At 38.7% G+C, this 27,712-nt stretch overlaps 1 protein-coding gene across 2 annotated transcripts; it reads left to right on the forward strand.

Moving 5' to 3' along the window:
* Positions 1–558: 558 nt before the first annotated feature.
* zzz3 (zinc finger, ZZ-type containing 3) lies at positions 559–27,376 on the forward strand. 2 transcript variants are annotated; one of them, XM_084412350.1, is made up of 12 exons: positions 559–725; positions 10,195–11,674; positions 14,867–15,005; positions 15,119–15,266; positions 16,510–16,637; positions 18,174–18,245; positions 18,464–18,565; positions 19,448–19,543; positions 21,254–21,403; positions 23,380–23,514; positions 23,707–23,807; positions 25,855–27,376. In XM_084412350.1, the coding sequence occupies exons 2-12, from the start codon at positions 10,260–10,262 to the stop codon at positions 25,997–25,999; spliced, it is 2,631 nt and encodes an 876-aa protein (XP_084268476.1). In that variant the 5' UTR covers positions 559–725; positions 10,195–10,259; the 3' UTR covers positions 26,000–27,376. The 2 variants fall into 2 exon arrangements, with proteins under 2 accessions (XP_084268476.1, XP_084268477.1); XM_084412351.1 differs by lacking the exon at positions 559–725 and adding an exon at positions 1,389–1,591.
* The last annotated feature ends 336 nt before the right edge of the window (positions 27,377–27,712 follow it).

Genomic DNA, 27,712 nt, shown 5'->3' on the forward strand with positions numbered 1-27,712 from the left:
TTAGGTACTATGGAGCCCCTAAAGGGAATGAGATGCTAAAGCATTGACATATTTGTCACTCCTATCTCATATTCTGTAAGTTTCTATTAAGTTGCATTATTTGATGTTATATTCTCATTGCTGTAGGCCTACTGTTAGATGTATAATTTAATTCATTTATTTGCTTATTTTAATCAAAAGATTGATATATGTTTTTATTATTATTATTTGATTGATTTTCTCTAAATATTTCCATGGACCTCCTAGCACTCCCTGGGGGTCCCCAGACCCCAGTTTGAAAATCCCTTTAATAGAAATTGCTTGGAAAAATGAATATCACTGATGGCACTGTCTTACAGGTCAAGCAATCATTTTGTCTGTGAACTTAAATCCTTGACATCAGTCAAAACATACAATTAAGGTAGTTTGCGGAGCCTTAAATAGCATTGGCGGATTATTAGCCATTATTTCCTCTCGCAGACAGGTCAATAGCATTTAATATTGCATTCTTCAGTACTATATGCTGCTCATCATCAGGCTGAAAGTGTCGGTGAGATCGGTGCTGACAGCAGAGCTCTTGAGAGCCGGTCATTATGAAAGCAGCGAGCGTGTGGGCCGCGGCTGCTGTCCTGTACAGTATCGCAGTGAGAGCGGGATTGTGGGATTCACATTCACAGCAGCACCGAGAGAGAAAAAAAAAAACATGGCGGCTGCCGAATGTGCAGCAAACGATTTGCGGAAGTGAGGTAAGTGTAATTCTGTAGCTTCATAAACCCTTTTACATTGAATTATCCGTCACTCAAGTCCAATTCCCCGAGTTTATCTCGAAGTTAAAGCAGAGTCCGGTGCAGAAGCCGCTCCAATTGTAGCAGTTCGAGCGGATTTTGATGGGCAAAGTTGTTGCGGCTTATCAGTTGTGTATGTGCACGCTGCCACTGTTACACGCTAGCCTGTTAGCTTCAGCATTTAGGCCTTTCGTCTTCAAAAGTCATTTAATCTCCTGCTCAGCTGGTTGCGTTTATTTTACATGGGAAAAACACATATTCCCTTCGTTAACAAGTGTTCTGAATGTGCGTTAAAAAGGGTGCGCCAAATTCGTTAGCATTAGCATGCTAAAGTGAGCCTCTATCATTTTTATTAGCGCTCTTAGCCAAAATGCTAATTAGTGGCTGAGTTGTGAGGGGGGAAAAATTGTTTGTTTGTCGTCGAATTGTTTGTTTCTGAATGTCGCTTGACCGTTTACACGACAAGTGTGCTTTATTGTGTACGGCGCAAAATGAAAGTGCAATTGCGCTTCCTGTGAATGCAGTCGTTAGCATGTGAGCTGCTAAAACCCTGCGGACACATTTGTTTTGTTCAGTTAAGCGGTTAGTTATGTCTATAAACATGTTTTTATGAAATATTTTATTGAGTGCATGAAGCAAACGTGTTGCATTAAAGACTCATTTAAGAGTTGAGAAATCGGGAATCAGCAGAGCTGAAGAAAGTTGCACGGGTGTTTTTGGGAGGCGCAGCCGGGCTGCACATCATGCCGAGCCGCAGATGCGGTCTGTGTTGCCGGAGAGGCCCGGTAAAAGCTATTGAAAGAGATACGGTTTACAGATAAACAACGGTGAGTTAATAATATGCAGTAGTGCTTAAGTCGCTGTTTGTTTGTTAGTGTATCAGGTTTATGAAGGCAAACCCGTTTCTGAGGAAATCATCTCATTCTGAGAACAGGTTTTAAATGAGGGTTTATCGTTGTTGTTTTTTTCAATCACTGAGCCAAACTGGGTTCTCTGAAACCACTGCGACGAGCAATTTGGGAAAACATGCTGAGCTGCACCGAGCGCTTTTCTCCGCTTTGTCATATTTTCGGACTGAGCTGGGCTGTTTTGTGAGTTCATTGGCGAGCACGTGTCAATTTAAAGTTCTTCGTCAAGCGCGCGAGCTGAAAGATTATTCAGGAAGTTTCGAATTCAAGAGCGCGCGCAGAATGACAACCGCATATATTAATATCTATAAAACAGTCTGAGTGAGTTTGGGGGCAGTTGGCGCTCCTCTCACTCCTCTGGGATGTCCCAGCCCCTTTGAGTTTCTGTTGTCACCTGCCAGTGACCGAGGTACTAGTGTCTGTGGTAACACACATTAGTAAGGTTTCATTAGCCAAGTTAACATGAAGTAAGAATGAGCTAGATTTTTACAGGATTTATTAATCTAATTATATGTTAATTTTAACATTTAGGCCTACTAATACATGAGTAAAATAAAAAGTTTAGGGCTGTCACTAACGATTATTTTGTGAATTGGTCGGTTTTTGGCGATTAATCGAGTAATCAGATATTTTCAGGCAGTTAATTGAGTACTTCTTGTGGTAGTACAAACAGACCTGAGAAATTGCTTAAAATGCATATAATAATAATAAAGGGGAATAATGTTTGTTTCAAATAAAGTATCAAAAGCATGTTTCAATTATAATCTGTCGATTTATTTCTTCAATTAATCGGATAATTGTAATAAAATAATAATAAAATTGAATTCCCAAGATTTTCACATCCTGCCCAATGTTGAATCTTTTTTTGTTGTTTATTTTGTTTATCCATTTTATCGATTAGTTGTTGTAGCCCTAAAAATGCATATTTTGAATTATTCGTAAATTGAATTGCAGTGTATTTCCATGTACAGTTTCTCATGTTGAGGCATCATACATGCCTGTGTCTTTTACTGAGAACAGTACAATTTTAGCTAACGTCCATGTGCTGACTTGCTTATAATATTAAAATAATAAAGTTCATCCCAAAAATAAAAATCCTGTCATGGTTTACTTGCCCTCATTTTGTTCCAAACCTGTATGTTGTTATTCAGCAAAACACAAAATGCGCATTTTGTAGGTTAAATAATCTTTTGTAGCAGAGATAAGACTGTCAAGCTCGAAAAAAGAAAATTAGTAGTATTTTCTAATTCTAAAGTCAGATGATGAACAGACTGAAGTTTAAAGGTGTGTTCACACTTGGCGGGTTTGGGTCAGCGGTCATGGGTCTCTCGTTCAATTCATATTCAAAAAGGTGCGTTGCCAGTGCAGTTCCAGCATTGAAGTCAATGATTTGTCGTAAACGAACAGGTAGAGCCATTTAAATAGACTTAAATTTAAGTCCAAATCAGGAAGATTTAGAATGAGTGCACAAGTCAAACTTTGATGGCGCTTTTATGGTGTCCTATTAAAAAGATGAACAGCTGGTTTGGAACAATCTGAGGATGAATACATAATGTGTGACCTACCCTTTCTACTTTTAACTGTTCAGTTTTGTATCTGGACAATGCCAGAGGACATGAAGCATCTTCATTGGCTGTTATAAGAACAATAAGAGCCGCTGCACAGATGGGCTCCTGGGGTCTGAGTGATCTCTCCAGTGTGTCTTTAGTGTTAACTAATGCTGCCTGTAATCCAGAGACTCTGGATCTGTTCAAACTGAGCAAAGCCAGAACTGACATCTCCATTTGTGTTTTTTTTTTTTTTTTTTTTTGGATTACAATTTTACATTTATTAGCTGATTTTATTCAGAAAAGATGTATACGTTTTGTCTGAAAGTGCCGTTTTAAGGGACTCAATTAATTATTTAGTCCTCCTCATGTTCCAAACACACAAGCATACCAGTGACTGTAATACTTACAAAGAACCACACGACTCTTTTTTTTTTCTTTTTTTTTTTAACCTGAAATCTTGTCTTCAGCTGTAGCTCCTAAATTGCACCTCCACTTATTTAAACCTGGCGCATTGCAATTGGTCAAGACAAGAGTGAAATGGCATTTGCCAGTTTTGGCGTCAGAACCGTTGTGACATCGTTAACGTGTCCGGTGTGAATGCGTACATACGCAACTGCAATATTGTTGAACTATCCCTTTAATACAGTGGTTCTAACCTTTTTTAACTTGAAGGCGCCCCATTGCCCAACACAATATTCAAAGGCCCCCCATGTAGATTGCTGCAGTGATGACGTATTTTTGTAGGTCAACCTGGAAGTTAGCATCACGCCGGTTCCCTCGACAAAATCCACAAAGGAATTTTCCGTTCGATTTTTGCAGAAAATAAGCTCTCTGACCAACAAAAGTTGTTCATTCTTACACATTTTGTTCATCATGATGATCTTCACAAGTGAACACAACTCTTATGAATTTTGAAGCACCATCGGCAAAAGTATAAAGCTAAACGTTGGCTATAAACGAACTACACCACGGTCGCAATATTTCAGCATCACCACCAGTCAGCACCACCACTGTTTTTAGTCTTTTTTTTTACTTTTTTTTTTGTAAATATCCATGAAAGTTTGGTGTCCCTGACAACCTCTCTAGTCCCATTTTAGCATCCACTTTTTTCAATACAAGTAAATGCTTTAAAAAATCACAAAGGTGTAGGGTTGTCAAGAGGAAGCTGCCGACTGTCTCGTGAATCGAAGGTTTGTTAGAACAATTTCCAAATAGTTAGGCCTAATTAAAATAGTTTTTGCTATAGTACCAAAATTGGTACAGAGAACCATGAAATTTTACTGGTACCGTGACAAAGGGGTATTACCGATGTATTTTATGTTGTCGAATAAAACGTGAGAATATCTTGAGCTTGTATTGACCACAGACCTTATTTCAGGCATTTAACCAAAAATCCCATTCAAAAACCCCATTGACTTCAGCGCAATAGAACCAGAAGTGTTTTAATGCTCCCTGCAGCGCTCTATTGGCTGAGATGTTTTATCTGATATTTCTGCTGTCGTTTAGACAAAGCTTTTAATAACTAGGCTATGTATTAATTAACTGGGAGTGTAGATATATGAAAAATAATTAACCACAATTCATGTTGCGATTCCAGAAGTTCCGAGATTTCAATTTATTGAGAGGAAAAAAGGAAACATGAATTCAATTTGCATCTTGATTTGTGTGTGCTTAAAATCATAAGGATTAAATCAATTAATTTCAATTGCTAAGTCATTCTGTGACCCACTTGGAAGTTGGCCGGGGGCCGCCTGGTTGAGAACCACTGCTTTAATACGAATTTTCTAATGTTCACTCACACAATGAAATGCTTTGATTGTGCTCTGTCACATTACCCATCATACTCTGTTATTTAGGGTTTTACTCCTTTATTGGGCATATCAGGAGGATCAGCCAGAGCCTAACCTCCACTTACTCATATTTGAGTTCCCAGATAACCTCATTATGCACAAATGAGTCATGTCAGAAGATTTGTAAGCATGTGTGATGATGATGACATTAGTCCGTGAGCAAGAGCTTTTCCCTCTCATTTCATTAATCAGTTTTTCTGATTCTTTTTATATTAATTAATTGCAATAGATAGGAAAACCGGGAAAAGTAAACAAAGCGGATTCCTTTGTAACTAATCCCTCAGCCTGTGTGTGTTTGTGCCAGCTTAAACCACAGGTCTGGATTTGCTGTGTGGAAAAATAGGTCTTTTATAGTCTTTTTAGAGAGAGGAAAAGTAGTAGTTAAACTGGCATGGGTAGTGATGGAAAATGATGTTTAAAACCATTTTAGTGCTTTTAGTATTCATGCCTGACAACACCCCATCTGTCTGTTTTCCGTCTCGTCTTTTATATGCATGGTCAAATCACATTAGACACTCACCAGGAGGCTTCAGTGGAGTGTGAATAAGGGCTGCGTGCAAGACTCTCCTCAGGTGCCTCTCGTTTCTCCGGCAAAACCAATGTCAGCAGTGCAAAATCTCATTCACAGCTTCTCATCATTCAGATCACACTAATGGTGCATGGCAGCGATTGTGTGGACTGGAGGAGCTGACGTGCTCTTTTTAATTTGAAATACATTGTAAAAATGATGTAAGTTGTAAATAAAAGAAAGATAATTGGAGTTTGCTTTACGAGAAAATTACTTTTCAGTGTTGCTACTTCAAAATTTCAATGTTACTTTTGTAACTATTTGTAAAACTCACTAGCAATTAGAGTGAGAATGTTTCAAAGTAATCCCTTTTCTTTTTTTTTTTCACTAGCCGCGTTTCCACTACCCTTCAAATTGCGCAAATTGAAATTGTAAATTTAAAATATGGCCAATGTTTTTGTCAATTTCGCAAAAACTCCCATATATCGGCAAAAAGTTTTTACGCTCACATGAGATGGTTTTTCAGGCAGTTCAAAAAAGGAATATTTCGCATTAGTCACATGACGTAGATGACGCAGTATGTTTGGACAGAAGATGAGACAGAGCTGTTTATTAAACACATAAAAGACAAAAGAATTACGGCAATACTGGATTATAGCCTAAACAACAAAGAAATGCCACAATCAAGACCTCGAAGCAGATATTAGGGAGAAACACCCAGAAACAGCCGCTCACAAGTATAGGCTAAGGGTCTTAACTTGCCATTAAAGCTTGGAAAACACGCCTACGTCTCCTTCCATTAATAATAATGGCTTGTGCGGTGGATGGGATATCCGTAAACCTACCAACATCCATCGCCATAATTGTTGGAATTACTTCTCGCGAGAGGAAAACAATTACGTTTTAGTCACATAACGTCGGTTAATGGAAACAGCGTCATTTCACAATAGTTTTTTTTATCGACATTTTGAAAATATCGCAAACGTTTTGCGCAAATCTGTAATGGAAATGCGTTTTTACAAAAACTGTGTTTTCTACTTCAAGGACAGGCTAAAGTTATGCCCTTTCCCTCCTGCATATGTACTAGACGTATCCTCTTGCAGGGCCATAGCATAATGGAGGCGACTGAGGAATTTGATACAGTGTAATCTAATTTGTCACACACTTCGAGCTTATATTTGACTTTGGTACTACACTAATTATTGAGTAATTCAGACGACGACAGTACCAGCCAGTGCTTCAGTCTTCAGTCTCCCTTCAGTCCCCAGCTGAAATATGCAGTTTTTGCTGCTACATTGCAGATTTTGTGGAGTTCACCGGTCCCATTATCCCATATCAATGTATCATGTTCTGTATGCGCTGGTCTTCAGACTGACTGCTTCATTAGTCAGACCCGGGGTCCAAAATGTACTTTTTGCCACACCTGCCAGTGGTGAGTGAATTGAGAGAATTTACCAGTAAATGTTCTTTTGAATAACATTAAATAAATTACCATAAATTGTCATCAGTTGCTCACACTCATGTTATTCGAAACCTATAAGACTTTTATTTATATTTGAAGCATATTTTAAATGAGATTTCTGTCCCTCCAATTGAAAGTCCATTCCACCAAAACTTTAGCGTGTCAAGTTCATAAATAGATCGAAAAAATAATCCATTACCTTGTATGATGAACAGATTTAATTTAAGCATTTATTCATACATAAACATTGATCAATGCACATACATAGAGCATGTTAAACGTGCTTGCTGGATGCTCGAGAAACAAATGGGGTTTGTTCAGTACGGTTTGTTCTCACACGTCAAGCAAGAACGCTTGAGCTTCTGTTTACTATTTTTGATGTGCGTTTATCAATGTTGAAAATGTGTAAATTTGTGTAATTTTGGTACCTGGTAAAAGGTTTCTGTGGAGCACTGACTGCTTAATTTGAGAGACCCGTTATCACTCTTTGAAGACTGAAGGTTTGTGTTGTAGTAGCCATTGTTGGAAAGCACTTTTATAGCTCACATAAGAGGCAGCTTAAATACAGACCATCCCCCTTCACATCTGCAGCTTTAGTAATGCACCAGGGAAGCCTAGCCAGCACATGTGTGATAAGTAGATTGATAGCTTGTGGGGAAACTCTCATAACCTCTGAATATCAAACATATTTATAGAATATTAGATAACAGTAGATCATAGCCAACCCGTAGGTTGTTATTCTGCCTTTGGTGTATGTCTGACTCTGTTTTACCAAACCCAAAGACTGTGAGAGCAAGAGGAATTTGCGATAAAGATGTTCCTTTGAAATTGTGCACATTAACAACAAGATACCCCAAAAAATAACTTTAGTGATGTTTGTTAATTGCAACGTCATCACTGTTACTATTGCACATACCCCAAAGTATTAAGGCCCGTTCACACCAAGGACGACTATAGTGATAACGCACGAGTCCACACCTGACTATAATGTAACGGTAAAGAGAAACAGTATTGTTGTAATCACTTTTAGAACTTTTTTTTTTTCCAGCTGATCAACATTATAAACAATGAGAGCCAATCAGAATCCATCCTGCTTTAAAGAGCACGAGCATTTAAAGCAGCAGACGACAGCACTGCAGCGTGCACTTAGAATAAACAAAACAATATCGTCTGCTGGTGTGGACGCTAATAGAGTTATCAGTAGTTGTCTTTATAGTTATCACTCTTGGTGTGAATATGCCTTTAAACTAGAGAGTAGGGTTACCAACCATTCTGTAGAATACGGAATCATCCTGTATTTAAGACATTAAAGTAGCATTATTTATTAAACCCATACGGAATGCAGTTTGTCCCATATTTTGCGTAGACCTATGGCTTCCTGAAAATGAGAGGCCATTGAAAGTTAATCATCTTTCTTTTTCTTTTTTGTACAATAATTGATTTGCGAACATAGCTTTTTGAGGACGGCTTGAAGACCAAGCAGAATCATCTGCTGGCTGGTCGCTCCCGCTTATAATTAGACGCAAATGTTACGGTCAAACACGTCCGTCTAGCGAGTTTACATAGAAAACGATGGAAAAGTAGCGCAGTGGAATGGAAAAACGTTTCTGTGTGAACGGCCCATAACTCTTTATGGTTGCAACAACATTTTAGTTCTAATTTTGAATTTGCTTAGACGTTCAACTGTTATGCTTTTAAATTATATGCCTTGAACAGTATTGCATTTTTAAGGGAAGTTTAAATGTTAAAATGTCTTCCACACTTTTCAGATAGTTCCCACATTTTAACTGAACCTTTGTGCATCTTCGTTTTAATTGAAAGCTGATGCAGAATATCAGAAAGCATATATTTTATTTTGATCTTCTCTCGTGAATGGAATATGATTGTAATGTAAATGTAAAATGTTCATATCACGTTATTGCATGTAGTTGTTGTAAGGCCTATTATGTTTTTATGTGATTCCATGATTTGTTTTGCCCATTTGCCCAGTTTCATAAGTAGCCTTTTGTCTTTCCAATCAAACAAGGATATTTGGATACAAGGGTGTAAAACTTTTTGACTTTTTATTGAATTTTTGTATGCAGATCTACCCAGGTAGATTTGTCTGATCCTTGATGCGATCACGGGCAGCAATGCAAAGTTGATTCTGTGCTAAAATGATCAAAATTTGATCTTTTTTTTTTTTTTTTTTTTTTTTTTAAGTAGCTAATGAGAAGAATCGATAAAATTGTCTATTTTAGACAAAGGTCTTGTTGTGCAATGTTTTGAGGTTTGTTTTAGGTTTTTCACACAAGCAAATAAATAAAAACCTTTAGACTTGCATTAAAATGGGGATTTGAGACATGGACGGGATCTTTTTGAATTGAACCAGTAAAGAAAGCACCTTGACATCGTGGTTGCAGACATCTCTCACATTTCCTTCAGAGATCTAGCTAATATTTTTCACTAGCATACAGCTATAAATAAAGATGTCTGTCTCCTTTTCCGGTGGAACTTTTACTTAGAAACATTCCAGATATTCCAAGAATGTACTCTAATTCTTGACACATCAGTTATGCTCTTCCTGCTCCATCTCAATCCATTGATCCACTGTGGAGGAACATCCAGCAAACAGTTTAGCTCACATCTTAAAATTGCTGCTAACATTTTTCTTTTACTTAATTTTTCCATATTTGGCTCTTTAGCCCATCATATGTTTATCGTTTTGATAAATCATCTTAATGTGTTTTTTAAATATGAGTTATCAAGTTATCAAGCTGGCTAACAAAAGCAAGATTTTACTGAAATGGCAAGAATGATTTTTGCTAATAGAATGAATTGAAAATTACAAACAGATCACCGTATGTCACTGTGTTCAGCAAAAATGTGTTTATGAATTCATAGTGGTCACTGGTCATAAGTTATATTTATAGCTGGGACACTTTCACTTTTTTTGCTTAACTCAGTAAATGGTTGTAAATTGCTGTAACTACTTCTCTTTTTGTGAAGCTCTGACACAAATATCTTAAGAATAAAATGTATCATTTGCAGGGCAATGAAAAATCTTGACTTTTTTAATTTTATTATAAACTTTAAGAATAGTCTCACGTTCTCAATAGTCTCTAACTGTGAATCTGAATGGTCTGTAAGTATTCTCTCGTTGTGTCCCTCAGGTGCCCACATTCTGCTGCTGAGGAGAGAGCACCACGATGAGGAGACAGTAGGCACCCACCATAGTATGGCCGCGTCCCGCTCTTCGCGCGTCACAAGATCATCAGTGGGGATAAATGGATTGGATGAGAACTTTTGTGGTCGAACCCTCAGGAACCGCAGCATCGCCCAGCCGGAAGAGAGCTCTCCGCCTCCTGTGCCCAGAGCCCGCTCACCCAAGAAGAAGCAGGACTGTCAGCAGCACCAGCAGCCCGGAGCACAGGTCGGAAAGGTAGCCGAGAGCAAGGCGGAGGGTGAGCCCTTGCCCTCCTACGGAAAACGGGGCTTGCCAAGCTCCGAGAAGGACGAGTCGGACAAATCGGACTACTGCGAGCGTCCGAGGGCCGGGGGTGGGCCGGAAGCCTCCCCCGCCCTGAAGAGGGCCAAACGCTGCCCTCGCTCAGGTGAATCGCAGGGGGTAGAGGAGGAACCTTCTCTCAAACCGGAGAGCCCTGATCCCGCTGCACTGAAGGAAAATGACGAGGACGCCAAATCGAACGCGTCCACGGCCCTTCAGCTCAGCCTCGACAAAGAGGCAGAGCAGAAAGAGGACAGCGTGGTGGAGAAGATCATCCTTCCCCCACAGGCTGGTGAGAACGTCAAGGCCACCAATGGCCTCGCCGAACTCTATAACGAGGACTCAGAAGTTGCAGCCTTACCCGCGGTGCCCTGTGCCTCCCCTGCCACGCTCAACAACAGTCCTTCACTGTTAAACGGCAACCAGGCTGCGCCCTCATCCCCTGACCCTATTGTGCCTTGTAGATCCCCTCACCCCAAGCAAGCCAATGAGTCCGACAGCCCTCAGATTGACTGTGAGAGGAACTGCACGGCTGAGGAAGCTGCCGAGGCCGTGCTGTCCCGGGAACCCGAGATGGAGGTAGAGGTGGACGTCGTGGGGGACGCCGGGCAGGCTCAGGATGAGCTCGCGAGAGAGGAGAGCACCAATGGTGGCTTTCAGGCTGAGCCACAGGACCCTTCTGACAACTGCTCGAATATCTCAGGAGAAATGGCGATGCTGGCTGCCCCCCAGCTGCCCACGGAGCCCCCCTCCTTCACAGAGCCTCAAGAACACAGATACACCCTGAGGACTTCACCGCGCCGCGCTGCCTTTGGTAGTGGGCTCAAAGCCAGCTCCCCCAAACCCAGTTCCCCGCACATAGACAATGGTTCGCTGAAGGAGGAGGCCACGCTGGTTCCTCTTTTCTCGGAGGACACCAGCCATAAAGAGCCTCCCCATGATGCACTGGGGCTTTCTAGCGAGGCAGACAGTGAACTCTCAGAGAAAGCAGGCGTCAGTGGAGAGGTCGGAGTGTTGGATAGTAGAGTGTCGAGATCCACCAAAGAGCTGCTGGCCGCTCAGGCTGAGGAAGATGAGGAGGAAGAGGAGGATCCAGATGTCTACTATTTTGAGTCTGATCACTTGGCTCTCAAACACAACAAAGAGTATGTTCAGGTTTATGCTATCCTGTCTGAAGTCGTCATTGCTTTCATAATTGTGGTCAACAAAGATGTGCTTTGTCTTCTTTATGCCCTTTTGTTTTCATTAATTTGTGGCGTTTGCTATGGCAAGCACCATTGTTACTGTTCATCATACTGTTCCTGATTTGAACAAACCCGGAGTATTAAACTTTTTAAATATGAAGGATTAAAACTACATATTTTTTGCAACTGACATGAATCATGCAGCTTGTGGAGCTGAGTACTTTTCAGTCAACTGACAGATGGAAAAAAATACCATAGGCTTGAGGTGTGGTCACATTAGTGAAATTTTTTGTGCTAAATTTTGTGTGCAAAAAGGTCTATTATCTATTGTCAATAGTGTAGCAATGTATAAAGCACAGCTCACTCACAAGTCATTTTCAAACCAAGCAGCTTTCTGTTGGTTATCGTGGCGAATCCGCATGACCAATTTGAACCCATTGTGAAATCTCCATGGGAAAATCTTTCACCCTTTAGCCTTTGGTTTCTCATTGACTTTAGCCAATGAGAAACCAAATAGCAAAGGTCTAGAGCCAATCAGAAAACCCTAGATGATGCATAATAACGTTCTGGTAACTTTAGCGGCATATTGGTGGTACCACTAGTACTTTTCAGGTCCAAATATTTTAGTTTCCAGATTCAGTGTGTTTTGCAGCTTTGAAAAGAATTAGCATGCTGCCGTGCTTTAACTTGTGTGATTGTCAAAGCCAAGCAGTACCAAGCAGTTCAAGTTTTGATTTGTCTATCCTGCTCTTGTCTTTTGCCTTCTTAGTTTTCAAAGTGTTTGTGCTTTGTAATTTGAAGACAGGAATGTTGACCCAGATACGCATCTTTGTGTTCTCCTGCTTAACTCTGCATACGTGTTTTCTGTAGCGTAATAGTCAACTGTGCTAGCAGAAAATGAGCAACAGCTGCTGTAATCTCCAGGACAGTGGTAGGTAATAAACGAGGGGAAGCCTGCTGCTGGTGAACAGGTTGTCCTGGGTCGTACTTATTCAGCATGTGCCCGTCTCACAGTGTGAGTGCAGGGATCAGGAGCGGCCAGCTGGATTGGCTTGTCGGTCAATAGAAATGAAAAGGGAATGGTGCCATGTCAGTTTATGAGGCCTGTCTGAATTTTTTTTATTTTTTGTTACAATGAATCGTTCTCATTTCTTCTGTTTAATTAGGATTTATTGTGTGCTTGACATAAATTCAAACTTTAGATATATTTATGCAGAGTTTTACTTTTTTGAAGAACCAAATGAGGGTTGTTGCTTGTCTGTGCAAAAACTGGCAACCACAATGCCAGGAAATTCTGGTATCCAGGCTGTTGCTAAAATGTTCAGAGTGTTTTTTTAAAAGCATTGCTGGTTTGGTTCCTAGGACGTTGCTAGAGTGTTTTGATAGTCGCTAGGTGGTTGGTTAGTGTAAGGGTATGGTGAAACAGTACCAGGCGAAAATGGCCGTCTGATAGTCAAGTCACCTTTATTTATATAGCGCTTTTTATAATACAGATTGTTTCAAAGCAGCTTTACAGTGATAACAGGAAAATAATGCAACAAAGTTTGTTTCTAGAAGAAAATAGCGTCACATTCCAGCTTAAGTAAGTTCAGTGATGGTTCATTTTTGTTGTTAAAAAGTAGCACTCCTCAGGTTTGAGGTCTCCATTGATGTGGAGGTATGGTGTTAGGGGTTTGTTCTAAACCAAAGTATGAGTTGAAGGGATAGTGATGATCGCCTTAACAAGCACCACTAACAAGTAGGGTGCCACACAATAAGCTTCTAAGTGCCTCACATTAAAAGCTACTCAGCTGGAAAGATGTATCTCTCTAAGTTTATTGAGAGCTGTTTTACTACTGAATCCCAAGTGTGTGGTATTCAGTACAGATTAAAATGGCACAGTATGAAGCCCATATCACTATATATTTGTTTAGTTTTTGTCTGGTATTAGTGATCTAGCCTGCCTTTCAGATGGTAAACCCATAGGTGGCAGTGAAATGCCAGCCATATGTCAGTTTTGGGCTCATTGCCATCCTTGGCTGCTTTCCCCAACCTGCAGTGCTACATGCCCATCTTCATTGTGCATCTGAATCAAGAGGCTGTTAACAGCTCCTTTGCGATCTAAGTTATTAGACGGCAAGGAAATTGAAGAAAAACTAGTCAGCTGCCCTCAAGTAAGGCAAATCAAATGGAGCAAGTCCTTTAAATGAATTCTGTTTGAGATTAAATGATTGCTGTCATCAATTGGTTTTCATTCATGCCATGTTAGGCTAGATTGATTTATACAAGGTCTGTTGAGCTTCTGAATAAGATAACTTCTAAGCAGTAGGCAGGATCTCCTGCTCAGAGGAGCATCTTTGTCTAATTGCTTTTTTTCTTCTCTGCCTTTTTTCGTGCTCCTATTTGTGGATCCTATTTTTCCTGAGGGCGCGCAGGGAAAAGGTCAAAGCTTTGTAGCGCTCAGGCAACGTCATCTTCATAACGTACAGGATGAATCTAAAAAAGCTCTTTCGAACGTGAGCTTCTGAATCCCAAATCATATATTGGAGGCACAAAATCCTATGTTTTTTCTTTTTTGTTTGAACCACAGGCAACTATTATATAACATGAATCTAGTAGAGAAGAATAGTGATTGTTGGCTTGTCATACCTCTATTTCCAACAATAATAATCGTACATCTGCAATCCTGTTGCCCATTCTAGTGTTTTTGTATTATTATTTAATTTAAGTGTTTCATTATTCTTTGTTGTAAATGATCGGTTTAATTTTTCTAGGGGGGGAAAATGCACTTCTCGTAATTAGTTTTACCTCCTGAGTTTGACCATCACTATTTGAATTTAAAAAATGTTTCGCTAAAAGTGTTAAACAATTAAAAATGAGCTTTCCATGATGAACAACTAGTCCATCTATCTCCCGGTGGAAGCACAAAGGCCGGTTCCTGCATGAAGCTGTCAGTCATCACCCACCCACCCCGTGACGAACAGGAAATATTTCTATTTATAGAATATATATTTCTATGGGAACAGTTTATGGAGGCTTTCTTATGTAAAGCTTGTGGTTGTGCTGTACTAAAATTAAATGATGAATGAATGAACTGCTGAAAGTTTGATGGTTAGATGCAATAGCATCAGCTGTTAATAATGTACAAGGCATCTCCTCTGTCCTATATGTTAGTTATCAGAGGTTGCTCCAGACCATCAGCGTACTGGAGGCCCAGCGAAACCAAGCCATCCTGGACCTAGAGACGCTGGCACGGCATCAGAAGGAAGCCCTGTCAGACCCCATCGCCTTTGTGGACCAGCTACAGAAACAGGTACAGAAGTTTCCTCCAGGCCCTACGTTGCTGATGCCTGAAATGGCTGTTATACTTAGTGATGTATTCTGGTTTGAGAATGTAATGCTTTTGATCTTTTGCTTTTGTTACAGGTGGAGATGGGGTTGCCTCGCCCCCAGAGAGTGGTCCAGCTCCCGGTCATTGCGTGGGACCAATACACCTCAGGCCGTGGCGACTTTGAAAGGGAGTTCTGTGACAAGAAGCGCAAAACACGGCAGTTGCAGTTAATCTTTGACAAAGGTGTGTACCAGTTTTTTGTGAAAGATTTTATGTGCGTATGTTTTTATGGAGGGGCCCCGGGTCCAATGAGTAGGATGTATAATAGAAGCCCTTAGTGGGCCCAAAAATACATTAAAAATGCAATTCGTAATGGGCTACACGATTAATCAAAATAAAATAAAATGAAATCGCAATATGGAATAATCCGCTACAATTGCCAACACACAAAAGTTGGATTTAAAAAGGAAGAAATTGTGAACATTTTATATTTTAATTATGTAATTTTATAGTAAATTGTATAGTAAAAATATTTTTTAAAAATATTTTATTGTGAAATTATTGTCATTATACTGTAAAATGAAACTAAAATTGTTTTTCTTAAATACTTATTTATTGTACTTATTATTTATTTTTATTTAATTTTTTACAGTGAAATATCACAATAATAATGTTTCTTAATATTTTTAGTAGTAATAATAATAATAATAATAATAATAAAAATAAAATAACCATTATTATTATTATTATTATTATTATTTTATAGTCATATTGATATATAATCACTATTAATTTGGGCCAAATTGTGCAGCCCTACAAAAAGCACAGCAAACCTGAAGGTTTTTTTTTTTTTTGCATTTTTAATTGCAGTTTTCATCAGAAAAATCGCAATTGGAGTTTTCAGCCCTAATTCATCCCTACAATGACATAATTTATGTTAAATATTAAAATATTAAAGTTTATATTGATATTTTTGTGGGGTGATATTGTTTATTAAAGGTCATTGTGATATTTTTGTAAATGTCAGGGTGATGCAAAAATATTTTAACAAAACTGCTTTAATTTTTTTAATTGGAATAATATTTGAAAAACATTTTTCCCTACACAAAAGTCCTCTGTTGCGAACAACAAATGGAAACATGCAATAAAAAAGTCCCCAGTAAAACAACAAATAATGTCATAGAGCTCCTGTATACCCTCAAGATTGTGTCAAGGTACCAGATCATTTGACTTTTTTATAACAAGGGAAGTGTAAGTTGTTGTCAGTACTTTAAAAAAAATTAAATAAATTGTATCATATGATTCCAACTCGTAACCAAAGAGTAGACTTGATGCACTAGATATTCTTTATCGTTCTTTATCATTAGTGGGCCCCCTCATCATAGTGAAGTGTTTAACCCAACGGCTGCCCTGAGTTTGTCTGTTCAATGGCAAATGCATGGAAAAGGAATCATGCCAAAGTTAAAATGCTCATTGTCTTCTGTAGTGGGGTTGCCTGCTCGACCAAAAAGTCCTGTGGATTCCAAGAAGGAGGGAGACTCCTCATCCGTCTACTCCTCCTCCCTGCCGTCAAGCGACGGTCCAGAACACAGCATGTCCAGTAGCAGAACTCAGGTAATCTCAGATAAAGTCTTCGTACTTACCGTCGTTTGTATTCTGTCATCATTTACATACACCTTGACTCCATGAACCTGCATGTTGTGTTTTGTAGAGGAGAACATGGGATTACAGATTCTCTTTTTTGCTTTGCTCATTTGTTCCCCATGACCTACGATTTCACCATGTTTCATCACACACCGCTGCATCTGATACATAATAAGATCAAGACCTAACATTTAAACTTGACATTGTTTCTTGTTATATATGTGTTCATGGGCATGAACACATATATCTGAGTACACATACATCCCCTAGGGCATGAACTCGGATGTGTTCTGCATACACAACGTCTTCCCTGAGAGCATAATATCTCCAGCCATATTCATTCTGCTTTAACATTTCAACATGGAATGCGCTGCAAGCGTGCTGATGACAAATGACTGTAAAAATCAGTGTCTCAATGGTTTTTCTTTTTCCTGGTCTGCTTTATGGAAGTGCTGTGTTCAGACAAACTAGCTTTTAGTCAGTTCTTTCCATCTCTCTTGTTAAGCATGCCCATGTTCATGCATGCAGCCCATGTAGAGAAAATATGGTATCTATGGAAACCAGTGGGAGATATGTTCCCTTCGCTTTGATACAGAATGTGTATATATGTTAACTTTATGAATAAAGCACTTCCATTGGTCTCTCTGTAGATCAGGAAATCTTAGTAGATCTCATTATCCAATCCAAAAGCCAATAGAGTGCATCAGTTTTGATTTGAAGCAAAAAAGTATTTGAAAATCGGACAAAAATACAAAGGTACAAGACTGAGTAGTGCGGGTTAGAACTACAATCCCATGAAGCATTGCAAATTACATAATTATGAGGAAATATAAAACTATTCATTTACATTTTTGTCATTTATTCACCCTTAAGTTGTTCCGAACCTGTATGAGTTTCTTTCATCTGTTGAACACAAAAAAAGATATTTTGAAGAATGTTGGTAATCGGACAGTTGACGGGAGTAATTTATTTCCAGAGAATTGGAACCATCAACTGTTTGATTACAAACATTCTTCAAAGTGTCCTTTTTTGTGTTCAGCAGAAGAAAGAACCTAATTTTGGGTGAACTATCCCTTTAAGATTAAGTTTATTGCAAAATGCATATATCTACAAACATACAAGTATTTTGAGAGCTTAGGAAGACCTACTAGATTACATCATGCGCAGTGCTTCATGGGAGTGGGTGGAGCTACAGGCTCTTGGTGTTATTTGTTCAACCGTGACACTCTAATTGGTGTAATCTTCTGCACAGAGTCATGGGTAATGTATTTTCACCACAAATTCTGCTGTTAAACAATATTATTTAAAAAAATTATAATGTGAACACTAACAGATGGCTTAAGCAAAAGCATATACCATCGATTAACAACCTCTGAACTCACAATAGGACTGGCTTTAAAGGTTTTTAAATTATCATTTAAAATCATTTTCCCTATGGAGAAAATTATTGGAGCTTTTTTTTTTTTTTTTTAAACCTAAATGTTCTGATTGATTGTGTTCGTACAGTTTATCAGAGGGAGGCTGTGCAACCAGAACAAACCTGACACCTTCAACCAGCTGTGGACCGTTGAGGAGCAGGTACGAAATTACCCAAGAGCTCTTAGTGGACGTGAACTTTTAAGAACAAACAACCGAGATGAGTTTAATGTCCCAACAGTTGTAGCACTCTTAGAAAGCTACTTGTCCATTCAAATTAGTGGACTGAAGCGAATGGTTGTATACTAGATTGCACATTTTACTGAACAGTTTTGTGTAGCTCTTGAGCTGTAAGGTTTGGCTTCACGTCTCATATGTAGAAAAAGTTGGAGCAGCTGCTTTTGAAGTTCCCACCTGAGGAGGTCGAGTCGAAACGCTGGCAGAAGATCGCAGATGAACTTGGCAACAGGACCGCCAAACAGGTGCGTCTTCAGGCCCTGCTCTACACCGTCATGCTCTCTGAAGATGATCTTCTCTTGGCTTTGATGGCCATTCAAGTCTCTAGTCACCTTTTCACTGCTCAGTAAAGCAGTCATCCAGTTCTCAGTTCCTTACAGCTCCATTTAATGGGGACTCTATTATTTACAGGGTTCCCGCGGGTCCACAAAAAGTCTTAAATACCTTAATTGGCATGAGAAAAGTCTTAATTATAATTTCAAGACGTCTTAAATTTGGGGACAGGAATCGCGATATGGCTTAATGTGACGATTGAACAAGGCTATGAACAAGGGTAACCACTGTATTTCTGCCATTCCATAAGCGCTACTGCCAGAGAATGAATTTGCATTTTCAATCAGCCTGTCTGCCGTTTTTGTTCAGACCAAAGCGAAAATCGACCCATATTTTTACGCAGCATAAATACAGTTGTAAATGTGAACCAGTGGATCGGCAAGAAGCTAATGTGCGTTCTAAAAATCTGAACAATTAAGTTAGTAAGATTATGCTATTTACTCATCCCTTTTCTTAAATCATGGTTTAAAGGCTAAAATGTGTGGCTTTACAAAAAAACCTTTTTGTAAAAATTTGAACTGTAAATCATGTTTTTACAGTCATTTTATGGTTTAATATGTTACCATAGACATTGCCCTACCCCGCTCATTCTGTATTAATTTTTATTGTGCTGGTCTTAAAAAAGGTCTTAAAAGCTTTACATTTGATTTTAAAAATCCTTGCAGATATCCAGTTGTCTTTTTCACTAATCTTACAAGATTCTGAACATCAAAAAGCCATGGTCGGAAAGCTTAACCAGGGAATTCAGGGCAAGCTCTTTTTGTTTACCAAATCTTTGTTCCTCTTCTTCACAGGTTGCTAGCAGGGTACAGAAATATTTCATAAAACTGACAAAAGCTGGTATTCCAGTACCAGGCAGAACACCCAATGTGTGCTTGTACAGCAAAAAGGTAAATTGGTCTTATAATTTGCAATGTATGCATATTTTTCAGAATTGTTTTATCAATAGAAAGTTTAAAAGAGCAGCATTTATTTGAAATAGAAATTTTTGGTGACATTTATTTATTGTCAAAAAAAAGTCTACTGTAGTCTATATCAGTGATGTTTTTAAAAGCTGTCTCTTCTGCTCACCAGCGCTATATATATATACACACTACTGGTCAAAAGTTTTAGATCAGTAACATTTTTTATGTTTTTAAAAGAAGTCTCTTCTGCTCACCAAGGCTGCATTTATAAAAATAAAAAAAAGTTTTCTATTTTAATATATTTTAAACTGTAATTTATTCCTGTGATCAAAGCCACAGCTTCCAGTCTTCAGTGTCACATGATCCTTCAGAAATGTTATGCACAAAAAACATTCATTATTATTTTTTATGTTGAAAACAGTTCAAAATATATATAAACAGTTTTTTTTTTCAAAATTCTTTGATGAATAGAAAGTTCAAAAGAACAGCATTTATTTAAAATAGAATATTCTAACATTATAAATGTCTTTACTGTAACTTTTGATCAGTTTAACTCATCCTTGATGAATAAAAGGGTTTATTTTATTTCTTTCCTCCCAAAATAAAATAAAAATTCTTACTGACCCCAAACTTTTGAACGGTAGTGTTTAATGTTACAAAAGCTTTCCATTTCAGATAAATGCTGTTCTTTTGAACTTCTATTCATCATAGCATCATAAAATAAAAATGTAAAAAACTGTTTTCAACATTGATAATAATCATAAATGTTTCTTGAGCATCAACTCATCATATTAGAGTGATTTCTGAAGGATCATGTGACACTGAAGACTGGAGTAATGATGCTGAAAATTCAGCTTTGATCACAGGAATAAATTACACTTAACTATATATTCACATAGAAAACAGCTGTTTTAAATTGTAATAATATTTCACAATATGTTTTTGTTTGTATTTTTAATCAAATAAATGCAGATACTTCTTTTAAAAATCGTACCGATCTAAAATTTTTGATCGGTAGTGTATGTATACATGTATACATGTATGTATGTATGTATGTATGTATGTAAGTATGTACACATACATACATACATACATACATGCATGCATACATGCATACAAACAATGATCAACACATTTATTAGACCACCAACCAATGTAAGGTTTGTTCTACAGTTGCTATACCAAAATATTATTATTATTTTTTTATGTTTCTGTTATTGTTAATCCACCAGTATGTGTAAGCTCTTTAGTCACAGTTGGCCAAGTCAAAGTCCGAACTTGAATCCTATTGAACAAATTTGGGATTTATTGGATTCAAAGATAGATCACACAAAAGTTTCATGAAAAGCAAGTCAATGGGAACAACTAGAAACTATTTGGAAGTCAATAACAACAGAGACCATGGGAAAAGTACCGATTGAGTTTTTATGTATGTTTTTTTTGTTTTGTTTCATGATTTGTTCATGATTATTTTATATAATTAACACATTTTTCTTAAATATATATGTATATATATGCATGTGTGTGTATTATTTATATATACAAAATAATCATACACTGTACACACAAATATATTATGTAAACACAAACTTTTATTTTGGATGCGATTAATCGCGATTGTCCAGCACTAGTTTAACATTTAAAATTCTTAATTACTGCATATTTAATGTCAGGGCATGTTGTCTGTAATTGCAGGCCTCCAGTAAGCGACAGCACCACCTCAATAAACACCTGTACAGGCCCTCAACGTTCCTCACCTCATACGAGCCGCCCGTCTACATGGATGATGAGGACGAGCGTTCTCACTTCTTCAACAGCCTCCAGGATAACAGCGCGGATGATTCGGTCAGTCCCAATTCAACTCCAACTAAATCTGACAGTTCCCAGTTCAGCGTGGGCTGTTATTGATCAGTCGCTTATCATCAGAGAAATGCATGTGCTATTTAACAAGTGAAAGCCAGTGTTTTACTAATCATATCCAAGCATATTGATTTAGAAGCTGAGAACGGAAAAACAAATACCAGAAATCGATGGATGGAACAATTTTTTTTTTTTTTTTTGGCTTTTTTTGAAAGCAATGTTTCTTGTTTCAAGCCATTTGTTTCATCATAGTGACTTCCTTTCTTCCCCTCTGGCAAACATTTGCTGGCCTTTCTCAAACAGGAAATCCATTAAAGACTGCAAACTGGCATTTCCACAGTTGGGATTTGCTTGATGTTTGATCATTTGATAATGATGTGCTGCCTTTTGAGAAGCACCGCTGCCAAAATCATTAGAGACGACTCGATGTTTGCGTCTCCCCGGCTGAACTGTGTGTTGAGTGACTGTGAACTGACTGCAGTGGCTTGACATTTTCTCTGTCTCTGATATTTAACCTTTACGCGACACTGGTCAGCGGACCCTGCAGAGAACATAACCGGTCGAGTGTTGCCAAGCATCAGTGAAGCTTACATGCAGCAAATGTAGACTTACTACAAATCACGACATCACAATTCATGGAAAGAACATCTAATGAAGATTTTCCTTTCAATAATCTAAACCCATCTAAATGCAGTATACAGACAGTGATCATACCTGCAGTAACAAAAAAAAAAATATATATATATATATATTTTTAAAATTTATTTAGCAAGGATGCATTAAATTGATCAAAAGTGACATTAAAGACATTTATGGTAAACAATTTTTTTATTTTTTTTTTATAAAATGTCACGGTTTCCACAAAAATATTAAGCAGCACAACAGTTTTCCACTGACAATAAAAAGAAATGTTTCTTAAGCATCAAAACAACATTTAAAATGATTTCTGATGGATCATGTGACCCTGAAGACTGGAGTAATGATGCTGAAAATTCAGCTTTGCATCACAGGAATAAATTACATTTTAAAATATATTAACATGGAAAACGGTTGTTTTAAATTGTAAAAAATATATATATTTTACAATATTACTGTTTTTATGTATTTTTGATCAATTAAATGCAGCCTTGGTGAGAATTTTGAACAGTAGTAGTAAACATAAACTAATAATAAACTGCACTTCTACAGCATTTATTAATATTAGCTAATGTTGACATAGTAACATTTACTAATACATTATTAAAATCAGAAGTTGTATTTGTTTACATTAGTTAATGCACTGTGAACTCACATAAACAAACAATAAACAACTGTATTTGTATTAATTTAACATGAACAAAGATTAATAAAAATGGCAACAGCTGTATTCCTCATTGTTAGTTCATGTTAGTTAATGCATTAACTAATGTTAACAAATGAGACCTTATTGTAAAGTGTTACCAAAGTGTCTGATAATACTTGGATTAATTGTCAAATTGACATTTTTATTTATGTTGTGACTGAAGAGATATCAGGAAATGAGGAGAGAACAGGATCAGGAAATGTAGCCTCTACCTGACCTAAAAAAATAACAAAAACAGTGTGTCATTGCAGTATTAGGTAACACTTTATTTCAATAGTCCACTTTAGACATTCTGCTAACTGTAACTAACTTTGCAACTACATGTCAACTTATTCTACTAACCCGAACCTTAACCAAACAGTCTACTAATACTCTAATGAGAGTTTGTTGACATGTAGTTGCAAAGTTACTTCTAGTTAGTAGAATGTCTAAAGTGGACCATCGAAATAAAGTGATACCCAGTATTATATTCCAGACTCGTTGGAAAGGAGTTTTGGGTTGGGGTAGAGATTTGATTTTGTGCTAAAAATTCAGACACTGTGTGAATAGGCCTTTGTAATAGCGACAGCTGATGTGGCGAAGAGTGTTGTGCCGTTCTGACCCTGCTGTGACGTTTCAGGACGAGGACGGGGTGCCAGTGGAGCTCAGGCACCTGCCGGAGTACAAGGAGCTGATGGAGCTGAAGAAACTGAAGAAGCAGAAACTACAGGAGATCCAGGCTGAGAGCGCTCTCATGCAGCACATCGGCTATAAGGTACACATAACATTTAGCAGTCTGTCTCCATGCCGGTTTCTATTCCTATTCCAAGCGATAAATACCATCTCTCTGAGCCATGAAGAACAAGGCCTTTTTTGGCTCCTCGACAACTGTATAACAACATAATGTGACTGTTTGTCATGTTCAGCGCTTTTGGTTTTTTCACATTTGCTTGTAATTCTCGCTCAGTGTGACATGTGTGGCATGGAGCCCATCCAGGGTGCACGGTGGCACTGTCAGGACTGTCCGCAGGACAACGCCGTGGACTTCTGCAGTACCTGCTCCGACTGGTGAGTCACAGCCTCATTAAACAAACATGGAGCTGGGGATCTTTAGGCACCACACACAGTGGGGTTAAATTTAGATGTACAAAGCCACAATGCTAACTGATTTTTCAGCAGTAGTGTAAGAAAACAAATTCTCAGAGTTCTGTTGACTCTGTGGCTCTATGCAAATGACCATTGTGTTGGAAATATGACTGCAACCCAAATATAGACCTTAAACATAATTTGATGTGCATGTAAACAGTCGGTTTGGCCTGCAAATGCTTTTTCTATAAACACTTTTTTTTTCTTTTTTTTTTTTTTTACCAGCATTGGTTCCAGAAGTATTTTTTTCCATACATTTTTTGTTGCAAAAAAGTATTTGTAAAACAGACAAAAAGACAAAGGTACAAGACAGTGCTTTATTGAGGGAAAAACTACAATCCCATGAAGCATTGCAACTGACAAGTTTATTGGAGTGTGTGTGTGTGTGTAAGTATTTTGACAGTATAGTGAGACCGAATCATTACAATCTCGTTTTTTTTTGTTGTTTTTTTTACTTGCCACAAGTCTTTATTGGTGAAATATTCTGTACAGCTTCATGGGTAATGTAGTTTTTCAAACACAATTATTTAAAAAAATAAGTTAATAAGTAATCCAAGTGGATGGCTTCAGCAACAGCATATTCCATATTCTAGTTGCCCACTGAAGCTATGCAAGGTTGAGCCTGGTTAGTACCTGGATGGGAAATCTCCTGGGAAAACTAGGTTGCTGCTGGAGGAGGTGTGTACTGTCAAAAAGCACAGTCCTTTAGATGAGATGATGAGATGAGAAGTCCTGACTCTCTGTGGTCATTAAAAAAGTAAAAGAGTAGGGATTTAACCCCAGCATCCTGGCCAAATTTGCCCATTGTCCATCATGACCTCCCAATCATCCCCATATACCCATTGGCTTCTTTACCACTCTGTCTCCTCTCCACCATTGAGCTGGTGTGTGGTGGGCGTTCTGGCCCAATATGGCTGCCGTCGCATCATCAGGTGGTGCTGCACATTGGTGGTGGTTGAGGATATTCCCCCTTCTATGTAAAGCGCTTTGAGTACCCAGAAAAGCGCTATATAAATGTAATGAATACCTTGGAACTCACAATTGGTCGCCTTTAAAGGTTTATATTGTTAAAAATCAATTATCATGTAGAATGTAGAAAATGAATGAAGTTTTTACTTCTGAAACTAGAGTGTTGAAAATGTTGTGGACTGATATTGAAGCATTTAACTCTTTCCCCGCCATTAATGGAATTTTCCGGCTTTCCATTTTTTTCACTGTTATACGGTAGGGTGCGCTATTAGGCTGAAAGAGTGCTGAATCTCCAGATCAAAAGACGTGAAGAAGCAGCAGAAACAAGCAATATTATATGTAAGCAGATGCATATGTAAAATAACATGATCATCAACATTAAACCGCATATAAATCAAAACTGCCTAATATTAATGAATGAAATGTCGATCCTGGATGAGCTATAGGACTGTGAAGCTTTAGGGGATGTTGCTGGACTCGATCTACCATCTATGATTTGATTATCGGTATTCTGGATGTAGTCTGTGACAAAAACGCAATTTTCTCAGCTTTTTGCTCAAAATGTAGCTTTTTTTCATTAAACTTATTTACATTTTAAGTCTTGATTAAAAAAAAAAGAAAAAAAGAATGCATCAATCTAGAATAAAACAGTTTTTTTTATTGTTTGTTTAAAGCAGAGGCTCTGTTCTTTCTTTTGATAGTATGCATGTTCAGATATTCATACAAAATATTCTGGGGGCCATGAAACTTGTGTTGTCGGTTTTTCAAAAACGCTGGCGGGGAAAGTGTTAACTCCATTGAGGTCTGATATTTCTGATAACTTGTTTTCAAATATTTATTTAGTTGAAATTCTTGACACAAGACAATCTCTTCCATTGGAGAATCAAAGGCGGCGTTGCGCAATTCTTTTAGTTTGTGCGCAAAACTTCCACAGTTTTAACTTGAACGTTGGCACAACAGTCTTGTCCTAACCACACACCTTTCTGTCTGCCCCCTTCAGTTTGTTCAAAACCGAGACCCACAAGCCCACACACAGACTGGAGCCAGTCTACCCGGCCGAAACCTTCGTGGACAGAGACTACTGCTTACCGCAGAGCACAGGCTACAACTACCTGGACCCCAACTACTTCCCTGCCAACAGATGACAGGGACGAGCTCCAGCGCTAGTATCCAGGGCTGGGCCGCAGCCCCCAGGGCATTCTGTGCATGACTCCATCATCCAAGTCAAAGAAATGCTTATGTCTGGGCGAGAGGGTACCGCAGATGTGCTGCACCTCGCCCCGACCCGCTGCTGGAGGGGGGTGGGGTGGGGGAGGGTTCGTGGGGGGGAGGGGGCAACACCCTGCCGCGGTTGTCAAACCTTACCAGGTCTCGTCAAGTAACACTATCTCAAATCAAAAGAAACGAGAGGAAAGAAAGAAATGGCGCACCGACATTCCCAATCCCAGGACATTTAGAAGGCAACTCGACGTCTCCCTTTGTTCCCGCCGTTTGAGTGACGGGTGTCGAGTGACGCACCTCTCAGAGGAGCGTCCGGCTCTGGAATCATCATCGGCGGAGGGCGGGCTCGCGTTAAAGTGCAAAATGTCGTCTGTAGTTGAAATATTTATAAGTGAAGCTTTGTGTGTGAGCTATTTTCATGAGGCGGGAGTACAAGGAACGGAACTCGGTGCTGAGACTGTTGTCTTTGATTCACACCAGGTTTTTAACCAATCGAGGAGGTTCGCTCACAACTCCGAAAAAATCCCAGCTGACCGACCCCCATACGTGTCTCTTGCCATGGGCTACCATTTTCACTAGAAGCTGCTCTTTGTTTCCTCTTACGACCGTTACATGATGTTGTCACTTTATTTACGTTCATTTCCTGTTTTTTTTTAAACGGCGAATTGGGGGGAAAAAACCCCCCACTCCACTTAACCCGACAGGTTCCCAAACCTCGAAGCACTACAGCACGGAGAAGACCAGCTGAGATCCGGAAGGCGTTGTTCACGCTCTCTGCGCTCGCGGAGAGCTTTCTTTTCTTTTCTCTCAATGTGTACTGTTGTTGATCATGTGGAGTATTCAAATATATGGTGAAAAGTAGCCAGTGGTAGTTGCCGTGTGCCATTTATTTTTTTTCTTCCCTGGCCACTTGTTTTAGAAGAAGAAAATAAAGACCTCGTGGCACGTTTGCCCTCTGTGAAAAACTGCCCAACCATCATCACGCCTTTAGATCCCTCTAATTTTTCGCAGTTTCCTCACAGTCCATGAAAAGATTGTATTTTTATTAATCTATTTAAAAGACAAAGAATAACAAGAAATCGAGTCGGTGGCGGTCGTCGCGCGCGCGACGCTCCCACGTTATTTTATACACATACATTTTGTTGTGCTTTGAGTAGACCATTTTGTATTGGGTTCTGTTCTGTTCACCTCCCCTCCCTTGACCTGCTTCAGTATCTGTGTATAACAGTCTGTTCTTAAATAATGTAAAAAATGTTAGAGGAGAACTGTGGAAATAAAAGTATGTGAAAAGTCTTTCTACACCACATGACTCGGGTATTATGATTTATCTTTCTGGTTCATTTCTGTTCTCAAAGGTAGGGTAGGCGATTTCCGGAGAGGCTAGCAATAGCGAGCTAGCTTTGAAAGCATAACCTTCAAACATATCATACGGCTCTGATAGCTTTGAGTGCTTGTTAGAAATCAGGAATGGTGAGAGAACATTGTGCATGGTACATTTTCGTCTTCAGACCAAACTTGGGTCTGCAGTAGGCGGAGAGTAGATGGTCTTTTGTGCTTTCGAGCGTTTACACTACGAAAGCAATCCGATCTAATGAGTTTGACTACTTCTGGAAGTGGTCGAAAGTGGACAAGCTCAA

The sequence above is a fragment of the Rutilus rutilus genome (assembly GCF_951802725.1).
Source record: "Rutilus rutilus genome assembly, chromosome: 6".
In the NCBI taxonomy this organism is placed as follows: domain Eukaryota; kingdom Metazoa; phylum Chordata; class Actinopteri; order Cypriniformes; family Leuciscidae; genus Rutilus; species Rutilus rutilus.

Bases quoted from the DNA above. Each gene is read 5' to 3' on its own strand.
- zzz3 (XM_084412350.1), top strand. From the start codon at position 10,260: ATGGCCGCGTCCCGCTCTTCGCGCGTCACAAGATCATCAGTGGGGATA. The intron at 18,246-18,463 runs GTACGAAATTAC...TCTCATATGTAG, and splicing joins TGTGGACCGTTGAGGAGCAG to AAAAAGTTGGAGCAGCTGCT. The intron at 21,404-23,379 runs GTCAGTCCCAAT...GTGACGTTTCAG, and splicing joins ATAACAGCGCGGATGATTCG to GACGAGGACGGGGTGCCAGT.